At 45.8% G+C, this 19,246-nt stretch overlaps 1 protein-coding gene across 1 annotated transcript in view; it reads left to right on the forward strand.

The window, feature by feature from the left end:
• Positions 1-19,246, forward strand: part of Letm1 (leucine zipper and EF-hand containing transmembrane protein 1) — a 41,351-nt gene that overhangs the window by 9,478 nt on the left and 12,627 nt on the right. The window contains exons 3-7 of the mRNA XM_052736221.1: positions 6,300-6,750; positions 8,349-8,492; positions 9,463-9,600; positions 10,158-10,361; positions 17,009-17,128. Of these exons, the coding sequence (XP_052592181.1) occupies positions 6,300-6,750; positions 8,349-8,492; positions 9,463-9,600; positions 10,158-10,361; positions 17,009-17,128 (1,057 nt within the window). The remainder of the gene's footprint in view (positions 1-6,299; positions 6,751-8,348; positions 8,493-9,462; positions 9,601-10,157; positions 10,362-17,008; positions 17,129-19,246) is intronic.

Genomic DNA, 19,246 nt, shown 5'->3' on the forward strand with positions numbered 1-19,246 from the left:
CTATTTTAGAGTGTTTTTATTAGGAATATATGTTAGATTTGTCAAGTACCTTTTTTTTGTTGTTGTTGTTGTTTGAGACAGAGTTTCTCTGTGTAGCCCTGGCTGTCCTGGAACTTACTCTGTAGACCAGACTGGCCTTGAACTCAGAGATCTGCCTGTGCTAAGATTGAATTGTGTGCCACTACCACCTGGCTGTCAAGCACCTTTTTAGCATTTAAGATTGATTTTAGAATGTGAAGAGCTGTGCTTTATTAATTAAAAAAAGTTTTTTTTTAGTGCTGGGAATCAAACCCATAGCCATGCACTACTAGGCAGGTGCTCCTCTACATCCCCAGGCCTTGTTTGGTATGAAACAGTCTCACTGTGTAATCCAGGTTAGTTCCAAACTCAACTCTGCCTCCCAATACTGGGATTATAGATATGTGCCACCATGCCCAGTTTTAACATTTTTTTTTAATAAGTTAACCATTTTGAACATTTGCTTTAAAAGCTAACAGTAATAACTATGATGTTCTATTGACCAACATTTTAAATCAGCTCTTATGGATGAGCAGCAAAAACTTTCATTTTGGCTGAGCTGTGTAAGAAATCTTTGTGTACATGCATATGGTATATATGTGTAAACACATGTATGTGGGTGTTGGTATGTGCATATAGAAGCCACATGTAAACATGGAGTATCTTCCTTGATCATTCTCCACCTTATTTTTTGAAACAGGATTTCTCAGTGAATCTAGAGTGTACTGATTTTGCTAGGCTGGCTAGCCAGTGAGCAGTAGTGATCTGCCTGTGTCTAACTCCCTTAGACTGAGATTATAGGTGTACACCACTGTACCCAGCTTTTGCTGGTAGGTACTGGGTAGGTACTGGGGATCCAAATTCAGGTTCTCATGCTTACACAGCAAGTACTTTACCAACCGAGTCACCTCTCTAGCCCATGGAAGAAATCTTGAATCCTGGGGCTGGAGAGATGGCTCATTGGTTAAGAGCAGTTGCTATTTTTGCAGAGAACCTGGGTTCCATTCTCACATAACCATCTGTAACTCTGTATTATAGGATCCACTGTCCTCCTTTGTCTTCCGTGGCCACCTGACATGCTCAGAATGCATAAACATACATGCAGCCAAACAATCACCCACCTATAAAAATAAATAAATCCTAAAAAGAATGCTGAGTTTAATATACAGAACCCTCAGAAATATTTTGGGTTTTTGCTTTTTAAAAAGAAAGAAGCCAGGCGGTGGTGGCGCATGCCTTTAATCCCAGCACTCGGGAGGCAGAGCCAGGCGGATCTCTGTGAGTTCGAGGCCAGCCTGGACTACCAAGTGAGTTCCAGGAAAGGCGCAAAGCTACACAGAGAAACCCTGTCTCGAAAAACCAAAAAAAAAAAAAAAGAAAGAAATCTTGAGTCCTGGAGGTGAGTTGTGACGGGTAGGTACACATTGATATTGGTTTATTGTGCTTTGTTTTGTTGAGACAGGTCTCCTCTTCCTATCCTTGGCTGTCTTAGAACTCACTATGTCGACCAGGCTGGCCTCACACTCAGATCCACCAGCCTCTCCCTCCTGAGTGCTATGATTAAAGGAGTGAACCACCATGCTTGGCTGGATAGCTCTACATATTTACATTTGTATACATAAAACAAACATCTGTATGTATGAACGTGCATGTGCCAAGGTGTATATGGAAGTCAGAGAACAACTTTTGGGAGTTGGTTCTTTTCTTCCACATTAGGGGTCACAGGGATTGAACTTAGGTCTCCAAGTTTGTACCTTTACCCATTGAGCCTTCTTGCCAGTTCCCAGTATTGGTTCTTCAGCAAATGTGTGTGTGTGTGTGTGTGTGTGTGTGTGTGTGTACATACATGTTATAATGCAGGTGTGGAGGTCAGAAGACAGCTTGGTGGGTGGTGTTTGGCTCTTTCCTGCTCCTTCCTTTCTTCCACCATGTGGGTCTTAGGGATGAACTTAGGTCATCAGGCTTGGTAGCAAATGCCTGTATCTGCTGAGACATCTAGTGCTCACAGTGGCAGAATCTGCTTTGGGAAATTGTGTCATGCTGATGGGTATCCCTGCAGAGCATAATCCCAGTGTATAATGACACTGCAATCCAAGCTCAGAATCTCATGTCCTGGGCTGGGACTAGGAGCTGAGTATTCTACTATACTTTTTTTTCCTGTGTCATCTAGTTCCTCAGCCAGGAAGCAAGCATGGTCTGATGCGGTATAACCACAGGCCTCTAAGTGGAGAATTGTCTGCACTTCTGGAATCATCTCTTTATTTTGGAGGCTATTGCTCTGTTCTTCCTTTCTGCTGAGGATGACTTGGTTCCTTGACATCACTTCCCTGAAAAACAGGGTGACTTATCCTGGTTGGTGTCCTTCCTGACAAGGCCTCTCCTTTGGCTACTTGCTTGCTTCATGCCTTTCTAGGAGCAGCCTGTGGTTGGAGGCTCTGGGGTGCACCAAGGGAGTTGCCCCCTTGGGAGTGGCTTACAGGCGTACTTCTGACATTTGTGTAATGATGGTGTGAGTTATAAACAGTGACAGCAGAAGAGGTGTTATCTGTCCATCCCCATCTGTGTGTGTGTATTTATGTCGGTCTGTGTGTCCCATTCCTGCTCCTGACTGCCAGGTAACTAAGAATATGTAGCTGATACGATAAGGCTCATAAACACTTCTCTTTTGTGAGGTACTACTTAGACTTCCTAGTCCTAACTCGAAGGCTGGACATTGAGGCTGGGCAGGACATAGGCTCAGGACCCTTACGTAAACGATCACCCTTGCTAAAATTCCTGGCTGCATAATGTAGGTAGGTGGGTACTGTATGCATGCCAACCATCCTAGCGTGTGTGTGTGTGTGTGTGTGTGTGTGTGTGTGTGTGTGTGTGTGTGTGTCTTTTTTTTTTTTTTAGCTATTTATTTATTTATTTCGGGGGACATATATGTGGGTGAACCTGTGGTACATATGTGGAGATCAGAGGACAAACTGCAGAAGTCAGTTCTCTCCTATCATGTGAATCCCAGGATTGAACTAAGATCATGAGACTTGATGGCCAGCACCCTTACCCACTGAGCCATCTTGCCAGCTCCAGCAGTGCATTTCTTGTTGAAACATTGTGTTTGGTTGGTGTTGTTTCACTCTATTTGGTAGGTGATTTTTCAGAAGATGAAAGGCAAAAACAAGAAGTCAGGAGATAGGCTGGTGGAGGCTAGGTCCATTGTCTGGCCCTTTGGTTATTGCTGGTGAACACCAGCAGTACCAAGATTAGTTCTGTATTGGTGGAAAATTTAAGATTATTATATAATTTGGGCTGGGGTGTAGCCCAGTGGTCAGCACTTGGCCTAGCATGTTGGAGACCCTAGGTTCTATTCTTAGCACTGCCAAAAAAAAAAAGAAAATGTAATTTTTTTCCCCACTGTTTGAAAATGGCAAAACATTATGTGTAAATTGTTAGTAACAATGATTAGTAACCTCTTTGATAGGCCAGGGATAATAGCTTAGTGGGTAAAGGCCTCTGACAGTAAGCCTGTTGACCTGAGTTTGATCCCCAAGATCCACATGATGGAAGGAAGAATGGACTCCTACAAATTGTGTCCTCTGACCTATGAGGCTCTGATACCCCATCCTCCCCCAACAACAAACTCTCTGAGTTTAGAAGAGCAAGATCTTGGCCCAGCCCTTACCCAGAATGCTGTGTTCCTGCTTCATCGTTGTATATGTGTCTTTGTCTTGGCCTGTTGGCTGCCCTTGCACCTGTAGGCATCAAGCCTTCTGAGGAAGCCACACCCTTCCTCATTGAGGATGGGAATTGATATTAAAGCCCGATGATGCAGCTGTCCATGTGCAGAACTGTCTTCCCCTGTACTTTAAGGTGAGGCCAAGGGAAGAAGGTAGGAAGTAGGGCCTGCATCTCTTTGTTGGTAAGTAGCTGAGTGGTACTCTGAATCTGGTTGTGCTGTATTCTTCCTTGTGTTCTCACCCTGAATGATGTAACACTGTGGTTCAGGACAGAGTGGATTCAAGGGCCTCTTCACAGCTCCAAGATTGCAGAGCCAAGGAAAGCTAGAGGTGTGATAGTATGGAGCTGGGTGTGGCTTGGAAAGAGATTGGCAGCCCTTTATAGGACCCCCAGGGAGGTAGATGAAGCAGGTTGGCTGGCACACATGCTCACAGACACACTATTTCACTGTTTTCACTGGTCCACAGACATGTTCATACCATCTTCCCTGACATCACTGCCTGCTTTAGGGTCAGTGTAGGCTTATGATATGTGACAGAAGACAGATTTGGAGTTTGGAGAATGCCATAGCCAGTGATGACACCAGATCTGAGCCTAGCAGCTAGACCCTTGGGCATTGAGTCCCATGCCCTGATTCTTTGTGGGCTGATAGTGCTCTATATCAGCTATCACTGTACATTACACTCTGTGAGCCAAGGCCATATGTACCACCAGCCTTGCATGAATCCACTTGTGAAGCATTGTGGCTCTGGAGAGTCATACCTTGCTTCCCATTGCTTTGACAGGGCAGTCACTGTGGGCTCCATTCCTGGTAGGTGTATTTTTACATGAGATTACAGAGGAAGCTCCTGAAACACAGAGAGGTCAAGTTGCAGCAAGTGGACCAGCATTTGTGTGTGTGTGTGTGTGTGTGTGTGTGTGTGTGTGTGTGTGTGTATGTAGTATTGTTGCTTGAGACAGGGTCTTGCTATGTAGTACTGACTAGCAAGTACAGACTCACTATCTCACTGTGTAGCTCATGGTAGCCTCAAACTCAGAAATCTGGATTCTACTTCTGCTTCCCAAATGCTGGGATTAAAGATCTTCACCACTACATGGGGGGGGGGGGGTTGTTTTTGTTTTTGGTTTTTTTTGTGGGGGGAGTTGGTTTTGGTTTTTCAAGACAAGGTTTCACTGTATAGTTCTGGCTGTCCTGGAACTCGCTTTGTAGGCACCGCTGGCCTCAAACTCACAGAGATCCGCCTGCCTCTGCCTCCTGAGTGCTGGGATTAAAGGCGTGGCACCCCGCCACCCAGCTACACAGAGCTTTTTAAAACTTCTATTTTAATTTTAATTTATTGTGTGTAGAGGCATGTAGGGGTTCATGCCATGGTACCAGGAAAGAAGTCAGGACAATTTAATTGGAGGAGTTGGTTTTTTATTACCAGTGTGGGTCTCAGGGATCTAACCCAAGTCAGCTTTATCCACTGAGCCATTTCATCACCCAGAGCTGCAGATTTTGAGCCTGGACAGTCTAATACAGAGTTGTAGCCCTCATGTTGACATCTAGCCAAGTGCTAGAGACAGGACAAAGGGGGTTATGGGCACCCACAACAGGCCTCTTGGAGTATGTGACCACCTAGAGGTTGGTTTGTAAATGACTAGTAGCGAGAGGTTTCTAATGTACGTTTTAAACCTGAAGGAGGATTGTACAGCTCAGTTGTTTCATGATCACATGGTAAGCTCAGTACTGACCCTGGCTCCACATGGAGTCAGAAAAAAGTCTTGCTGTATACAAAGTCTCTGCTTCAGGTTAGGCATGGTCCCCACTGCAGCTGGTCTTCTTTGTGGTTACTTTGTGAATGAGCATTGTTGGGTTCCAGCTGCCCAGTGAGCCTGATCCAGTGTGAATGAAGAAGTCTAAGGTTTCTAGCTAACAGCTTCTGGCTGTGGCCTCACCTGTTTTAGGGCTGTTATGGAGCCTTCATTGTGGTGAAGAGGTGTAGGCCTGAAGACACATGTACCTCTCATCTCTCTCTCCATGGCAGGTGTTTGGTAGGTGCATGCCTCAAAGAGTACACTAAAGGGGGAAGTAGACAGAGGTGGGGGAGTCATGCTAAAGCCAGGTAAGGGAATGGACCCTGGACTCTCCGTTGGGGTTTCCCCTTTGTTCCAGTGTCTTCTGTTAACCAAGAGTCACCTGTTGAGAGAATATCCAAACTGGATGGACTCTTGACTCTGGACTCCATTCCCTCAAACCCAAAGTCATGAATATCACTTCTTCCTACGTCAGATGCCAGGGGTTGGGTTGAGTCCAGTCAAGCTTCTGCTGTCTACCCTACTGTTGTGTGTCTTTGGGAACTTAGGAGTTAGGCCAGTGAGGCTCACACTCATGTGTGAGGTCCAGCTAGGCCACACACCAGCCTAGCCTCCCATGTAAGCCCTTCTAAAGGCTTCCACCAAGGAAGTAAGTGGGATACATTATTGATCCACCATGGAATATGGTTTGATATTTGGTACTGAGTGGTCAGATAGGTAGGAATTTCTCATTGCTGCTTTTCTGTTTTTCCCTTTTCAAGGAAAGTTCTGTCTCGCTGTTGTACTCCAGCCAACCCCGTGTACCTCTGCTTCAAAGGTGAGCCCCTCAGCTGTTGGACTCAGAGGCCTGAGTGCCAAGGCACCGTTGCCAGGGCAACATGGACACCTGCCTCTGCAAGATTGGTTGTCACAGGGCCTCAGTACCTTCCTGTGCGCAGCTGGCACTCATCACCTCCCCTAGGAGAGGACTCTGTGATAGAGAAGTCCCTAAAGTCCTTAAAGGACAAAAATAAGAAGCTGGAAGAGGGTGGCCCCGTGTACAGCCCACCAGCTCAGGTGGTAGTGAAGAAGTCCCTGGGGCAGAAGGTACTGGATGAGCTGAAGCACTACTACCATGGCTTCCGCCTGCTCTGGATCGACACCAAGATAGCTGCCCGCATGCTGTGGCGCATCCTTAATGGCCATACGCTGACCCGCCGGGAGCGCAGGCAGGTATGGGACCCACCATGCTCTTCTTTCTACACAGGTCATTTTCTGTTCCTTTTGATAAAAAGTCAATAAGATTCATACTACTGTGAACTGTAATGCAGTGTGAATGCTGACACGGTGTTGCCCCCTTGCTGGTTTCCTGCAGCCTTCCCTTGGTTTCTGTGTTTCTGTTTCTACTTCAGAGACACTGTGTCCCTTGGGGGAGGTCTCTTAAAGTTATTTCTTCGGCTCTGTGAGTCTGGTATGTAATTCCTTCTGTCCTTAAGCTCTGAAAAGGCCCTTCCTGCGGCTGGAGAGATGACTCAGTCATCAAAAGCACTTGCTGTGCTTCAGACTATGTGCAAGTTTGAGTTTAAAGGTGACAGGCTAATCTGGCAGAGGAAATTTCAAGACAAAACTAAGATCAGAGGCCCACAGATTGGCTCACCTGTTAAAGGCACTTGTCACTCAAGCTTGGCCACCTGAGTTTAGTTCCTGAAACATGTAAGAGAAATGACTGCACCAAGTTGTTCTTTCACTTCCACATATGTGCTGGGGCACACATGCACCCTCCCACATACATGATAGGCACACAAGTGCTAACACACACACAATGAAAATGATTGTTTTTACTCAGGTTTATAATGGGGATCAGAAGCAAAAGATGAATAGAAAGACTTGAAAAACTTGCAGTTGGGCCAGAAAAGCCAGTAAAAAGTTGGAGCTAAGGATAGTGCAGTTGTTAAATAATTTGGGACCATGGGGCTGGAGAGATGATTCAGTGGTTTAGAAGGCTTATTGCTCTTACGGAGGACCTGGGTTCAATCCCAGCACCCATATGATGGCTCACAACCATTTCTAACTCTAGTTCAAGGCTCTAGACACCCTCATTTGACTTCTTTGTGCACCAGGCGTACATATGGTGCACATATATACATGTAAACAAAGCATTCAAGCACATATATAAATTTTAAAAAATATTTTTTAAAGAGAGAGATTGGGGCTGGGCATGGTGGCATGCACATCTAATCCCAGCACTTGGGAGGTAGAGGCAGGAGGATCTCTGTGAGTTCAAGGCCAACCTGGTCTACAAAGTGAGTTCCAAGACAGCCAGGGCTATACAAAGAAACCCTATCTTGAAACAAAACAAACAAACAAAAAAACCCAACAAAAACAAAAAAGAGAGATTGGGACCATTAAAAACAAGAAAGTACTTTGTGAGAAACATGCCTTTAGGGCATCTAAGGAATTGGCCAGACCACGGCCTATGGAAGGCTCTGTCAGTGAAAATTATAAACTCATTTGAAAGACTTCACAGGTCCTCCACTTGCAGGGGTAGTCTGGGACATCGTTCATAGATTGCTATCTTGTCTAAACTGCCCTCCTTTGGGCCTGTCTTGTTTATCTCTACATACATCCTGTGCATCTAGTGAGCCTAGGGTTAGCACCCTATCCCGTTTCTCTGAAGGCCATTGGCACGTGTAGTTTAGGCTGTGAGAAAGAAATGGGTTTCGGAGGTATCTGTCAAGAGCTCGTGAGTCACACTGGTTAAGTTTATAGTAATGGTAGGTAATATAGTAATGCCCTGCTATGTCTCCACTGAAGTGCCCACATCTTTGCAGTTTCTCCGGATTTGTGCAGACCTCTTCCGCCTAGTGCCTTTCCTAGTGTTCGTGGTGGTACCCTTCATGGAATTCCTGCTGCCTGTAGTTGTGAAGCTCTTCCCCAACATGCTGCCATCCACATTTGAAACCCAGTCCATCAAGGTGAGGGCACTGGGACTTTGAATTCACCTTGAAAATGAGTCTAAGGACTGGGGCGGTGGCTAGTGGGTAAAGAAATACTTGCATGAAAACACAAGGTCTCCAATTTCAATCCCTGGAACCATAAAAACCAAGCCGGGTAGGACATGTGTAATCCCAGTGCTCCTATGGCGAAACAGACGGTAGAGACAGGACAGTTCCTGAAGATCATGTGCCAGCTAGCAGCACACAACAAAGAAGAGACCCTGTCTCAAACAAGTGGATGGTGAGGACCAGCCCCACAGTGTCATCCGATCCCCACAGACAATGTCCACACACACAGAAGTCAATGTACACACATATGTTAAACAAGCAAAAATAAATAACAGATAGAAAGGAAATTAGTCCAAAATTCCTTCCAGACCGCACACTGTTACATATGTGTTGTCTGGTTCTTTTGTGAAGCACCAGCTGAGCCAAGTGCTTATGTCACACCAAATGACCCACGAGGCCCCAGAACCTTACTGTCTGGTCCTTCATGAAATACATATACCAGCCGGGCGGTGGTGGCGCACGCCTTTAATCCCAGCACTCGGGAGGCAGAGGCAGGCGGATCTCTGTGAGTTCAAGGCCAGCCTGGGCTACAGTGTGAGTTCCAGGACAGGCTCCAAAGCTACACAGAGAAACCCTGTCTCGAAATACCAAAAAAAAAAAAAAAAAAAAAAAAAGAAAAAAGAAATAGATATACCAACTTCTGCTATAGAGGTAGGGTTGGGGCTTCACACAGACATTTTTTTTAAAAAAACCATGAAATAGAGTTAAAGAATATATCACACTTAGATTTTTGTTCTTTGAAGACCGGGGAGACTTGTCTTGCAGTAGGCAGCCGTCTAAGCAGGCTTCAAGACTACTTCCTACAGTAGAGACAGGTCATGGTGGGATGCAAGAGGGTGCAGGACATAGCTGGAGTATAACCTTAACTTTGCTCTCATAGGAGGAAAGGCTGAAGAAAGAGCTTCGGGTAAAGCTGGAGCTAGCCAAGTTTCTCCAGGACACCATAGAGGAAATGGCCCTGAAGAACAAGGCCGCCAAGGGGAATGCCACCAAAGATTTCTCTGCATTTTTCCAGAAGGTGTAGTATTCTCATCTGTCAGGGGATGATTTGAATGTCAAGCACTTTTCTTCCTTTTTCCTTCATTTCTTTTTTTTTTTTTCCCTTTTCTTTTAAATTGTATACTCAGCAGAATAAAGCTCTAAGGATAGAGCTTAATCTAACTGCCTGCTTCCTGTGCTCAGTTCCCTCTCAAGGGAGCTGTAGGTATATACAAATGTGCCTCTTCCTGCCACTGAGAAACTGGGGTGTGGCATGAGAGCCCAGGGCAGTGCCCCCAGCCTGGTGTTAAAAGGACAGCAGCACTGACACCCCAGCTGGCATTCCCAGCCTCCTGCTGGACAGCAGCCTGGATGGCGATGCAGGAATAGATGCTGTGTATGCTAGTGTCTCGTACAGGCTTAGAGTACCTGAGGTAGGACCGCTCCCCGGAGAGCTTGGTGAGAGGTAGGTGGCCTAGCCCTCTGCATCCGCTCTCTCTTGGTTCCTTACTTCCAGCTGGGACCCGAGGCTAGCTCTAAGAACAGGAGAATGCATAGTTTGGACCTAGTGGATAATACTTGGGACTATTTCTGCAGATCCGAGAGACAGGGGAGAGACCCAGCAACGAGGAGATCATGCGTTTTTCCAAATTATTTGAGGATGAGCTGACTCTGGATAACCTCACGAGGCCTCAGCTGGTAGCACTATGCAAGCTGCTAGAACTTCAGTCCATTGGTACCAACAACTTCCTGCGTTTCCAGCTCACCATGCGGCTGCGGTCCATAAAGGCTGATGACAAAGTGAGTTGGGCCCAGTCAAACCTATTGTAGGTGCTCGTTTTTCTTGCTCATTTTCTTGTCATGCTTTTTTCTCACATAGCTCAGACTTACTAAATGGCCCAGGCTAGTCTGACATTTGTGGTAATCCTCCTGCCCCAGGCTACCGAGTGCTGGGATTACAAACATAAACCACCATACCTGGTTTGTTTGTTTGTTGATTTTCTTTTTGCTTGGGAAGAACAATATTGAACCCAGAACCTCACGTGCTATGTAAGCACTTTAACTCTTGAGCTGTTTCCTTGGCCCTCTTCTCTTTTCCTCTAATTCTCTTAGATTTATTTTATTTTATATGTATGGATGTTTTGCCCGCATGTATCTGTGTGTACCTCAGAGCTCAGAAGAGGGCATGGGATCCTGAAACCGGAGTGATAGATGGTTGTGAATCACCATTAGGTGATGGGATTGAATCCTTGTGCTCTGGAAGAACAGCTAGTGCTCTTCTCTGTTGAAACATCACTCCAACCTCAGTCTATTTTCTTTTTTACGTTTTTTTCTTTTTCCATTTCTCATGTGTATGTGTAGTATTTATGTGTGTATGATGTTTGCATATTTCTGGGGTGTGTGTATGTGTGAGTGGGTCCATGTGCATGTGTAAGCCCAAGGTTGGCATTGGGAATCATCCTCAATTGTTCTTCCATCTTCCTGAGTACAGCAGAGTCTTCAGTCAAACCCAAACTCAACACTATGGCTAGTTTCCTAGCCAGCTTGCTTTGGGAGTCAGCAGCCTGTGTCTTCCAAGGCTGGGTGTCATGTAACCCAAGCTAGCCACCAACTCACTATGTAATCAAGACTAGCATTTAATTCTTTTTTTTTTTTTATTATGATTTATTTATTTTTATTTTATATGTATTTGGTGTTTTGCCCATATATATGTCTATGTAAGGGTGTCATATCCCCTGGAACTGGAGTTACAGATAGTTGTGAATGGGTGCTGGGAATTGAACCTAGGTCCTCTGAACGAGCAGCCAGTGCTCTTAATTGCTGAGCTATCGCTCCAGCTCCAACATTTAACTCTTTTAAGACATTTTTCTAAAGCATTTATTTATTTAGTGTAGGTGTGTGTGCAAGCAGATAGGGGCATCATACATCTATGTATGGAGTTGGTTATACTTGCATAAGTCAGTTCTTTTAATTCTATCATGTTGGTCCCAAGGATCAGACTCAGGTTATCAAGCTTAGTGGGAAGCGCCATTTTGCTTCCCTGGCCTTCAGCTCTTAATCCTCTTGCTTCCACCGTGTAGGATTGTAGGCATGTTTCATCACACCTAGCCTTAGCACTCTTTCTTTATTTTTTATTTTGAACAGACAAGGTCTCAGTTATCAAGCCAGCCTTGTACTTTGAATCTTCCTGCCTCTGCCTCCCAAATCATGGGATTACAGGGGTGGACCACCAGGTCTGGCTTGCTTGCCTGCCTGCCTTTCTAATTTCTCTTCTCTTCCCTTCCCTCTCTTCCTCCCTATCTCTCTCTATTTATTCATTTATTTTTGAGACAGTCAAGGGCTCTCTACTTAGCCCTGGCTGTCCTAGAACTTGCTCTGTATACCAGGCTGACCTCAAAACTCACTCTGTAGACCAGACTGGCTTGAACTCACAGAGATCTGCCTGCCTCTGCTTCTCAAGTGCTGAGATTAAAGGTGTGCACCACCATACCTAACCCTTGTTTTTCCTTCCCAAACATACTAGCCATTGTTCCTGTCCAATATTGGAGGACTGTGGAGTCTGTGGGTCTTTGTATTTGCTGTCCTTCTGGCTTTTGTTTGTTTGCTATATTTCATTTTTCTGAACTACAGGCACTGACTATATTAACAGAGATTCTTCTTTCAGGAAGGACTCACTCATGAGCAAGCTCAGGGCCTGGCTACTTCCACCCTTGCCAGGATGGCCTTGGGTGGGAAAGTGTTGGGGAGCTAGCAAGGAGATGACATGTCTTTAGCAGGTAGTAACAAGCTACTTCCTCTCCATCAAGGTGTCATTAGGGACAAGTAGAGAACCATGGTTTCCACTCTACCCACTCACTTTCAAGTGCAGTCAGTAGAGGCCCAGTGGAGTCAGGACTTTGCCACCTGCCCAACAGTAACAAGACCAGGTCCTGTAGTGTCAGTGGGAGCTAGGTGGGAAGCAGTGACAAGGAACTTAGGCCCTGGCAGCCAGGTGTCTACAGAAGTGGAGTAAGGTATGTTTACCTTAGGGAGTCAGCCAGTACAATGGGGAGGCTGTGTCCTCACTTGTTCTAAAAGTCACCCCTTAACTGTAAGGAGTCTTTATCTGTCCCATCAGCTAGCTCCCAAATCATGACAGAGACTTCTTATTAATTATGAAAGCTTGGCCCATAGCTTAGGCTTGTTTCTAACTAGCTCTTATAATTTAAATTAACCCATTTCTATTAATCTATGTCCTATCACTTGGCATTACCTCTCTTCCATCTTGCACCTCCTGTTTTCTCTTCATGTTTCCTGGCTTCTCTTGTGCACCTAGATTCCTCCTTTCTCTCCTGGGAAATCCCACCTATACCGCCTGCCTAGCTGTTGGCTGTTTAGCCTTTTATTACACCAATCACAGCAATGCATCTTCACACAGTGTACAGATATCCCACAGCACTTAACTTGTGGATGGGACCAAGTAGCAGTGTGGAGAGACACCTGTGTCTTGCAGCACCTAGGCTACATGGAACCTTGCTGCAGAGTAGGGATAGAGAGCACAAGGAACTGGCCCTGCGCCTTTGTTCCCTCCGGAGGAGCAGCAGAGGGTGGTTTTGACTATAGGCCATGAAACCGGTTCCCAGAGTAGCTCTGGCTGTAAGATGCAAAATCTTAATTGCAGCATCTGTGGAAGTGGTACCCCCACCCCCACCCCCACCCCCAGCAGTGTCAGAGGGAGCCAATGAGGCAGAAAGTACAATCCCATCCAGATTCTTCTGTCATGTACCCATGTCTCTAGATTTGATTGAAAAATCACATATTAGGGTTGGAGAGATGACTCTGTGGTTAAGAGCATTTGCTGTCTTTACAAAGAATGTGAGTTTGGTTCCCATCACCTACATGGTGGCTCACAACCATCTATAAGTAACTCAGTTGCAGGGGATTTTCAACACTGTTTCTGACCTCTGTGGGTACCAGGCACACATATGGTGTACATACATATATACAGGCAAAACATTCGTACACATAAAATAAATATGTTTTTGAAAATTAAAAAGGGCTGGTAGTGGTAGCAACACACGCCTTTAATCCCCGCACTCAGGAGGCAGAGGCAGGTGGATCTCTTGAGTTCAAGGCTAGCCTGGTCTACAGAGCAAGTTCCAGGATTGCCAGGGCTGCACAGAGAAACCGTCTCGAAGAACCAAAAATAAATAAATAAATAAATAAATAAATAAATAAATAAATAAATAAATAAATAAATAAAAATAAAAGGAAGGAGACAAAATCACTTGTTGTAAAAATAGTCACTTGTACCAAGAACCAGGAGAGGTCCCTAGGTGGAGAAAAGCAATGAGCAGATGCCAGTACTGAGAGGTGGATAGTGGGAAACTGGAGAGGTTTTGTTCCTCCTCTGTTTGGTGATAGCAGTCTTGCTTTGCTGTCCAAGCTAACATTAACTCCTGCCTCAGCCTTCTCAAAGCACGAGTACACAGCACCGGACCCTGCTTCTGACAGAGAACTTAGAGCAGTTGTCATATGACTGTTTAAACACCCCTTCCAAACTGACCTGGGTGAAAATCTCCCCAGGCACACAAGGACATCGAGTCACACAAGGAGTTAGAGCCAAGCAGGACTGTCAGTGGTAAGGTGCAGCAGCTGTAAAGGAGAGGGTGGGGCAGTGTTCACAAGGAGCTGCCTCTGGGGGCAGGCAAAGATGGCGGCCGGTGAACAGCACCGCAGTCTGTCCACAGCACTTAGATGAAAAGGACCCAGAGGACTGGAGAAGCAGGATGGCAAGGACCACAGAACCTTGAAGAGCTAATGACTTTAAGATCCCCACATTCAGGAGAATACATACATTTGTGACTTTAAGAGGTGAGGATTAAAGGCATCATGGTGTGGGAGGCAGGCAGATTTCTGAGTTCAAGGCCAGTGTGGTCTACAGAGGGAGTTCCAGGGTTACACAGAGAAACCCTGTCTGGAAAAACAAACAAACAAACAAAAGGTGGAGTGAACCTCTAATAGGATACATCTGAAGAAATTTCTACCATGATGCACAAAGTCAAACTAACAAACACCACACAGTGTGAAGAACAGTGAGGGGGACTGTCTCCCTATAGGAAAAGCGCACAGGACAGTGGTTTCCTCAAAGAAGCTGAGGAGCCTGTGGAAGCTGGATGACCTTGCCCCATACTGACTTGTGTCCACAGCCAAAATGTTCCATAGGAACGAGCTGGGTGGTGGTGGTAGACACCTTTAGTGCCAGCACTTAGGAGGTAGAGGTAGGCAAATCTCTACGTTTGAGGCTAGCTTGGTCTACAGAGTGAGTTCCAGGACAGCCAGGGCTGCACAGAGAAACCCTGTCTCAAAAAGAAGGTGGGGGGGCTGGGGAACAAGCAAGGTATTCTCAGGTGAAAGAATACAAGAACTGTCACAGATTCCTTAGAGAACGGCCAGAGAGACAAAGGAGATGGCTTCGTCGGTACAGTGCTTGCCATATACGCACGAAGACTGCGTTTAGATCCCAGAACTATGTCAGCACTGAAGCTTATGACCAGACAGCCTAGCTGAATTGATGAGCGTCACCTTCAGTATCTAACTGAATCTTCTGTCCCCAAAGAAATAAAGGAAAGTGATCACAGAAAGACACCCCATATATAATTCTGGCCTCCAAATCCACATGCACACATATGTATACACATTAGCCAGCACAAACACGACACATACAATACAATACACACACATGCCAAAGGAAGGTTTCTACCCAACATTTTACAGTGCAGGATGAGACTTTGGAGTATCAGAAGGAAGGAGGCAGGCAGAAGTTTGAGTAAGTATGGCCAGCCTTCACTGCTCGTTCTAGCGAGCTGGAGGTGCAGCACTTGTGGTTCTCTGAAAGAAGAGAAAATAGATAGCTAAGATGACCAGATGAGGAACGGGGAAGCAAAGGAAGGCGAGCGTTCTGCCTGTGGTTCCACTCTGCGCTGTGATAACTGTATCAGAGCACTCCATGACAGCGCTGCAGTAGCCAGAGGGAAACTGCAGGGAGACCGACCGAAAATAGTTGTTTTGCATAGTAAAGAAACTGGAAATGGCCCCATCTTCCTGGGAAAATGGTAAGCAGAATGGTCCAGCCAGCCTGTGGGAAGCTGCCCATCAGTCAGGAGTCACCTTGGATGCCCACAGCAGCCAGATGTGTCCTCAGGAACTCCCAAGGTTCCTACAGTGGTTTCTGTGTGTTTCTACATGTTTGACATTCTTCAAATAACAAATGACAGCCACGGAAGTCAGGGTATGTACAAAAGGCAGCATATGGGTCCTCGTTCAGAGGAACATGATTCTGTCCTGCCTGGAGTGAAAAGGGTGTGTATGTATCTGTGATTATCTCAAAAAAATTAATTCAAAAAACTGAACAGTGATGCAATAGGATAGTTGTGCAGTTATAGGCACAGCAAGGGTTCAGGAGTTGCCCAGCACAAAGTAGCACCTCGTTGTTTACCTCATTTCTTCTCTCTCTTAACCTGTTGCTTCCTCTGGGTCCCCAGGTCTCCTGTATTCCTTATTGGGGTCACCATAACCTGCATAACTGCAGACTGAGGCAAAAGAAACACCTCTGGGTATGAGGCCAAGGTATCTTCAGGGTGTTGGGCCTCTCTCCCTCAACACTGTGGACACTGAGCATTCTGTGGCAGGTGATGAGCCAGCGGGACAGGGCTGGTTCTGCCGACAGGACAATTCTGCTACAGGAAGGAGCAGGCTCCTCCATAGCATCTTCTCCAGAAGGTGCTTACATGGAGGTGGGCTTTCTGAAGTCTTGGGGTCAATTCTGACCGTCATGTGCTTTTTAGGGTCCTGATCTTTTCTGGATGGCTCAAGTTACTTGAGACTCAGAACCTGCTCTGATGGCTCTATTTTGTCTTTTCTGGTGTTGAGATAGACCCTTGTGTCTCAAGACACTGAGGTATACGTCAGTCTAATACTTTGGCAAAACTTACCAAGAAAATGGCTACTACTACTTCCTCTTCCTCTTCTTTTTTTTTTGAGACAGGGTTTCTCTGTAACAACCCTGGCTGTCCTGGAACTTGCTTTTTCGACCAGGCTGGCCTCGAATTCAGAGAGATTCACCTGCCTCCGCCTCCCAAGTGCTGGGATTAAAGGCAACGTTTAAAATTGTATGTGTGTGAGTGTTTTGCCTACATGTGCACCACATAAGTGCCTGGTGCCCATGGAGGTCAGAAGAGGGCATCAGATCACCTGGAACTATAGTTACAGATGGTTGTGAGCCACCATGTGGGTGCTGGGAACCAAATCCAGGTCCTCTGCAAGAGCAACAAGTGCTGTTAACTGATGAGCCATCTCTCCAGCCACAGGAAAATGGTTTCTAATTCAATACTTCTTCCCGGTTGTATTCACATCAGTGTCTGAGATCTGGAAGATCTTGAGAAGCAGTGATTGGCTTTCTTTTCCAGCTGATTTCTGAGGAAGGAGTGAACAGTCTGAATGTCAAGGAATTGCAGGCAGCATGTCGAGCACGAGGCATGCGAGCACTTGGTGTCACAGAAGACCGTCTGAAGGACCAACTGAATCAGGTATGTGGCCTCAGTGGCTGGTTGGGGCAAGTTTGTAGCTTTCTGCTCTGTTAGGAATTATCTGCCTTTGCTCCAGACCAGCACAGGCGTGTGTATCTATGTCTCTGTCTGTTTGTCTGTGTGTGTCTATGTATGTGTGTGTGTGTGTCTATGTATGTGTCTGTGTGTGTCTGTGTCTAGTTTATCTACCTTTGCTCCAGACCATCACAGGTGTGTGTGTGTGTGTGTGTGTGTGTGTGTGTGTGTGTGTGTGTGTGTGTGTACACTGAGACAGAAGGATCACTGAGTTTGAGGGCAGCCTGAGCTATAGTGTAAGACCCTGTCTCAGAACAAACAAAACACAGAAAGAGGTCTAGGGCTAAAGGTCTGTGCAGACTTCTGGCCTATCATGCACAGGGCCCTGGGTTGGATCTCTAGTACCATCTGAACATGGCTGTGCACATCTGTAATCCTGGCACTCAAGATGTAGAAACAGGACAGTCAGAAATTTAAGACCATCTTCAGCTAAAAATCAAGCTTCAGGCCACCCTTACAACTTGACTGGCATCACATCCACCCTCTCAGCTACCCTGTGCCTAGGCTTCTCCAAGTAGGTGCATTTATGGTGGCACTGCACCTTGCCTCAGCTTGAGGACCCTGAAGCAGTAGTCCCTGTGCAGATCGGTGGCAGTAGGTGACGTTTACAGCCCTTCATCTTTCACATCAGAAGGCTTAATAGATATGAGATATGAGGCTGGTCTTCCTCCCAACTCAACTTCACACTGGTGCCCTTGGCAGTTTTTCACCTGCCACTTTCCCGTGTACTCTTCACATGTGGCCAAGGATGAATGAGCACCCACTTTGCCACTAAACACATTTCTGCAATCCTTTCTTAGCATTTGTCTTCCAAGGGCTTCTTCACCACATAGCTTCCCAGCACAGACCTACAGGCTGTGCACATTGGCAAACTGGGGAATCCAAGGTCATGATCGTTTGACCTCTGATTCTGCTACTGCTCAGCCTTTCACACATTCTTAGCATTTCTTCTTTTTTTTTAAGATTTATTTATTTTATTTTTATGTGTATGAGTGTTTTGCCCACATGTATGTATATGTACCACATGCATACCTTTGGAGGTAAAGAGAAGGTGTTGGATCTCCTGGAACTAGTGTTACAGACAGTTCTTGTAAGCATCCATGTAAGTGCTGAGAACTGAACCCAGGTCCTCTATAAGAATAAGTGTTCTTGCTGGAGAAATGGCTCAGAGGTTAAAAGTACTGGCTGCTCTTCCAGAGGACCCGGGTTCAATTCCCAGCACCCACATGGCAGCTCACAACTGTCTGTAACTCCAGTTACACGGGATCTGACACCCTCACACATGCATGCAGGCAAAACACCAATGTACATTAAATAAATAAATTTAAAAAGAAGGGGGGGGGGGCTAGAGAGATGGCTTAGTGGTTAAGAGCACTGACTGTTCTTCCAGAGGATACGGGTTCGATTCCCAGCACCCACATGGCAGCTGACAACTGTCTGTAACTTCAAGATCTGACACCTTCACATAGATATACATGAAGGCAAAAGCACCAATGCAAATAAAATAAAAATAATAAATTATTAAAAAAAAAAAAAGAATGTGTTCTTAACAGCTAAGCTGTCTCTCTAGACCCTCGTCTCATCTTTTGCCCTGTGTTCAATGGGTGCACGAAAGATAACAGCTTTTTCTGTCCACTTGAAAGGTTGTCTTGGTGTCACTAAGGTATGCTGATAGGCACAGAGCCCATGGCATGCCTGTATGTAAGTGTGAACTCATTTTATGTTCTTGTTGGAGGTCAGAGGACAACTGTCAGGAATCTGTTCTCTCATGCCACTTTGTGGGATCTGGGAACCAAACTCAAGCTGTCAAGTCTGTAAACAAATGTCTTAAGCCAGGGGTGGTGGCGCACACCTTTAATCCCAGCACTTGGGGAGGCAGAGGCAAGTGGATTTCTGAGTTTGAAGCCAGCCTGCTCTACAGAGTGAGTTCCAGGATAGCCATGCTACATGGGGGAACTCTGTCTTGGGGGTGGGGGTGGGGGAATGATGTTTCTACCTGCTAAGCCATCTTGTCAGCCTTCAGTTTGTTTTTAACATACTGTT

The sequence above is a fragment of the Peromyscus californicus genome, unplaced genomic scaffold, assembly GCF_007827085.1.
Source record: "Peromyscus californicus insignis strain IS unplaced genomic scaffold, ASM782708v3 Scaffold_13__1_contigs__length_99412109, whole genome shotgun sequence".
NCBI classification, from domain to species: domain Eukaryota; kingdom Metazoa; phylum Chordata; class Mammalia; order Rodentia; family Cricetidae; genus Peromyscus; species Peromyscus californicus.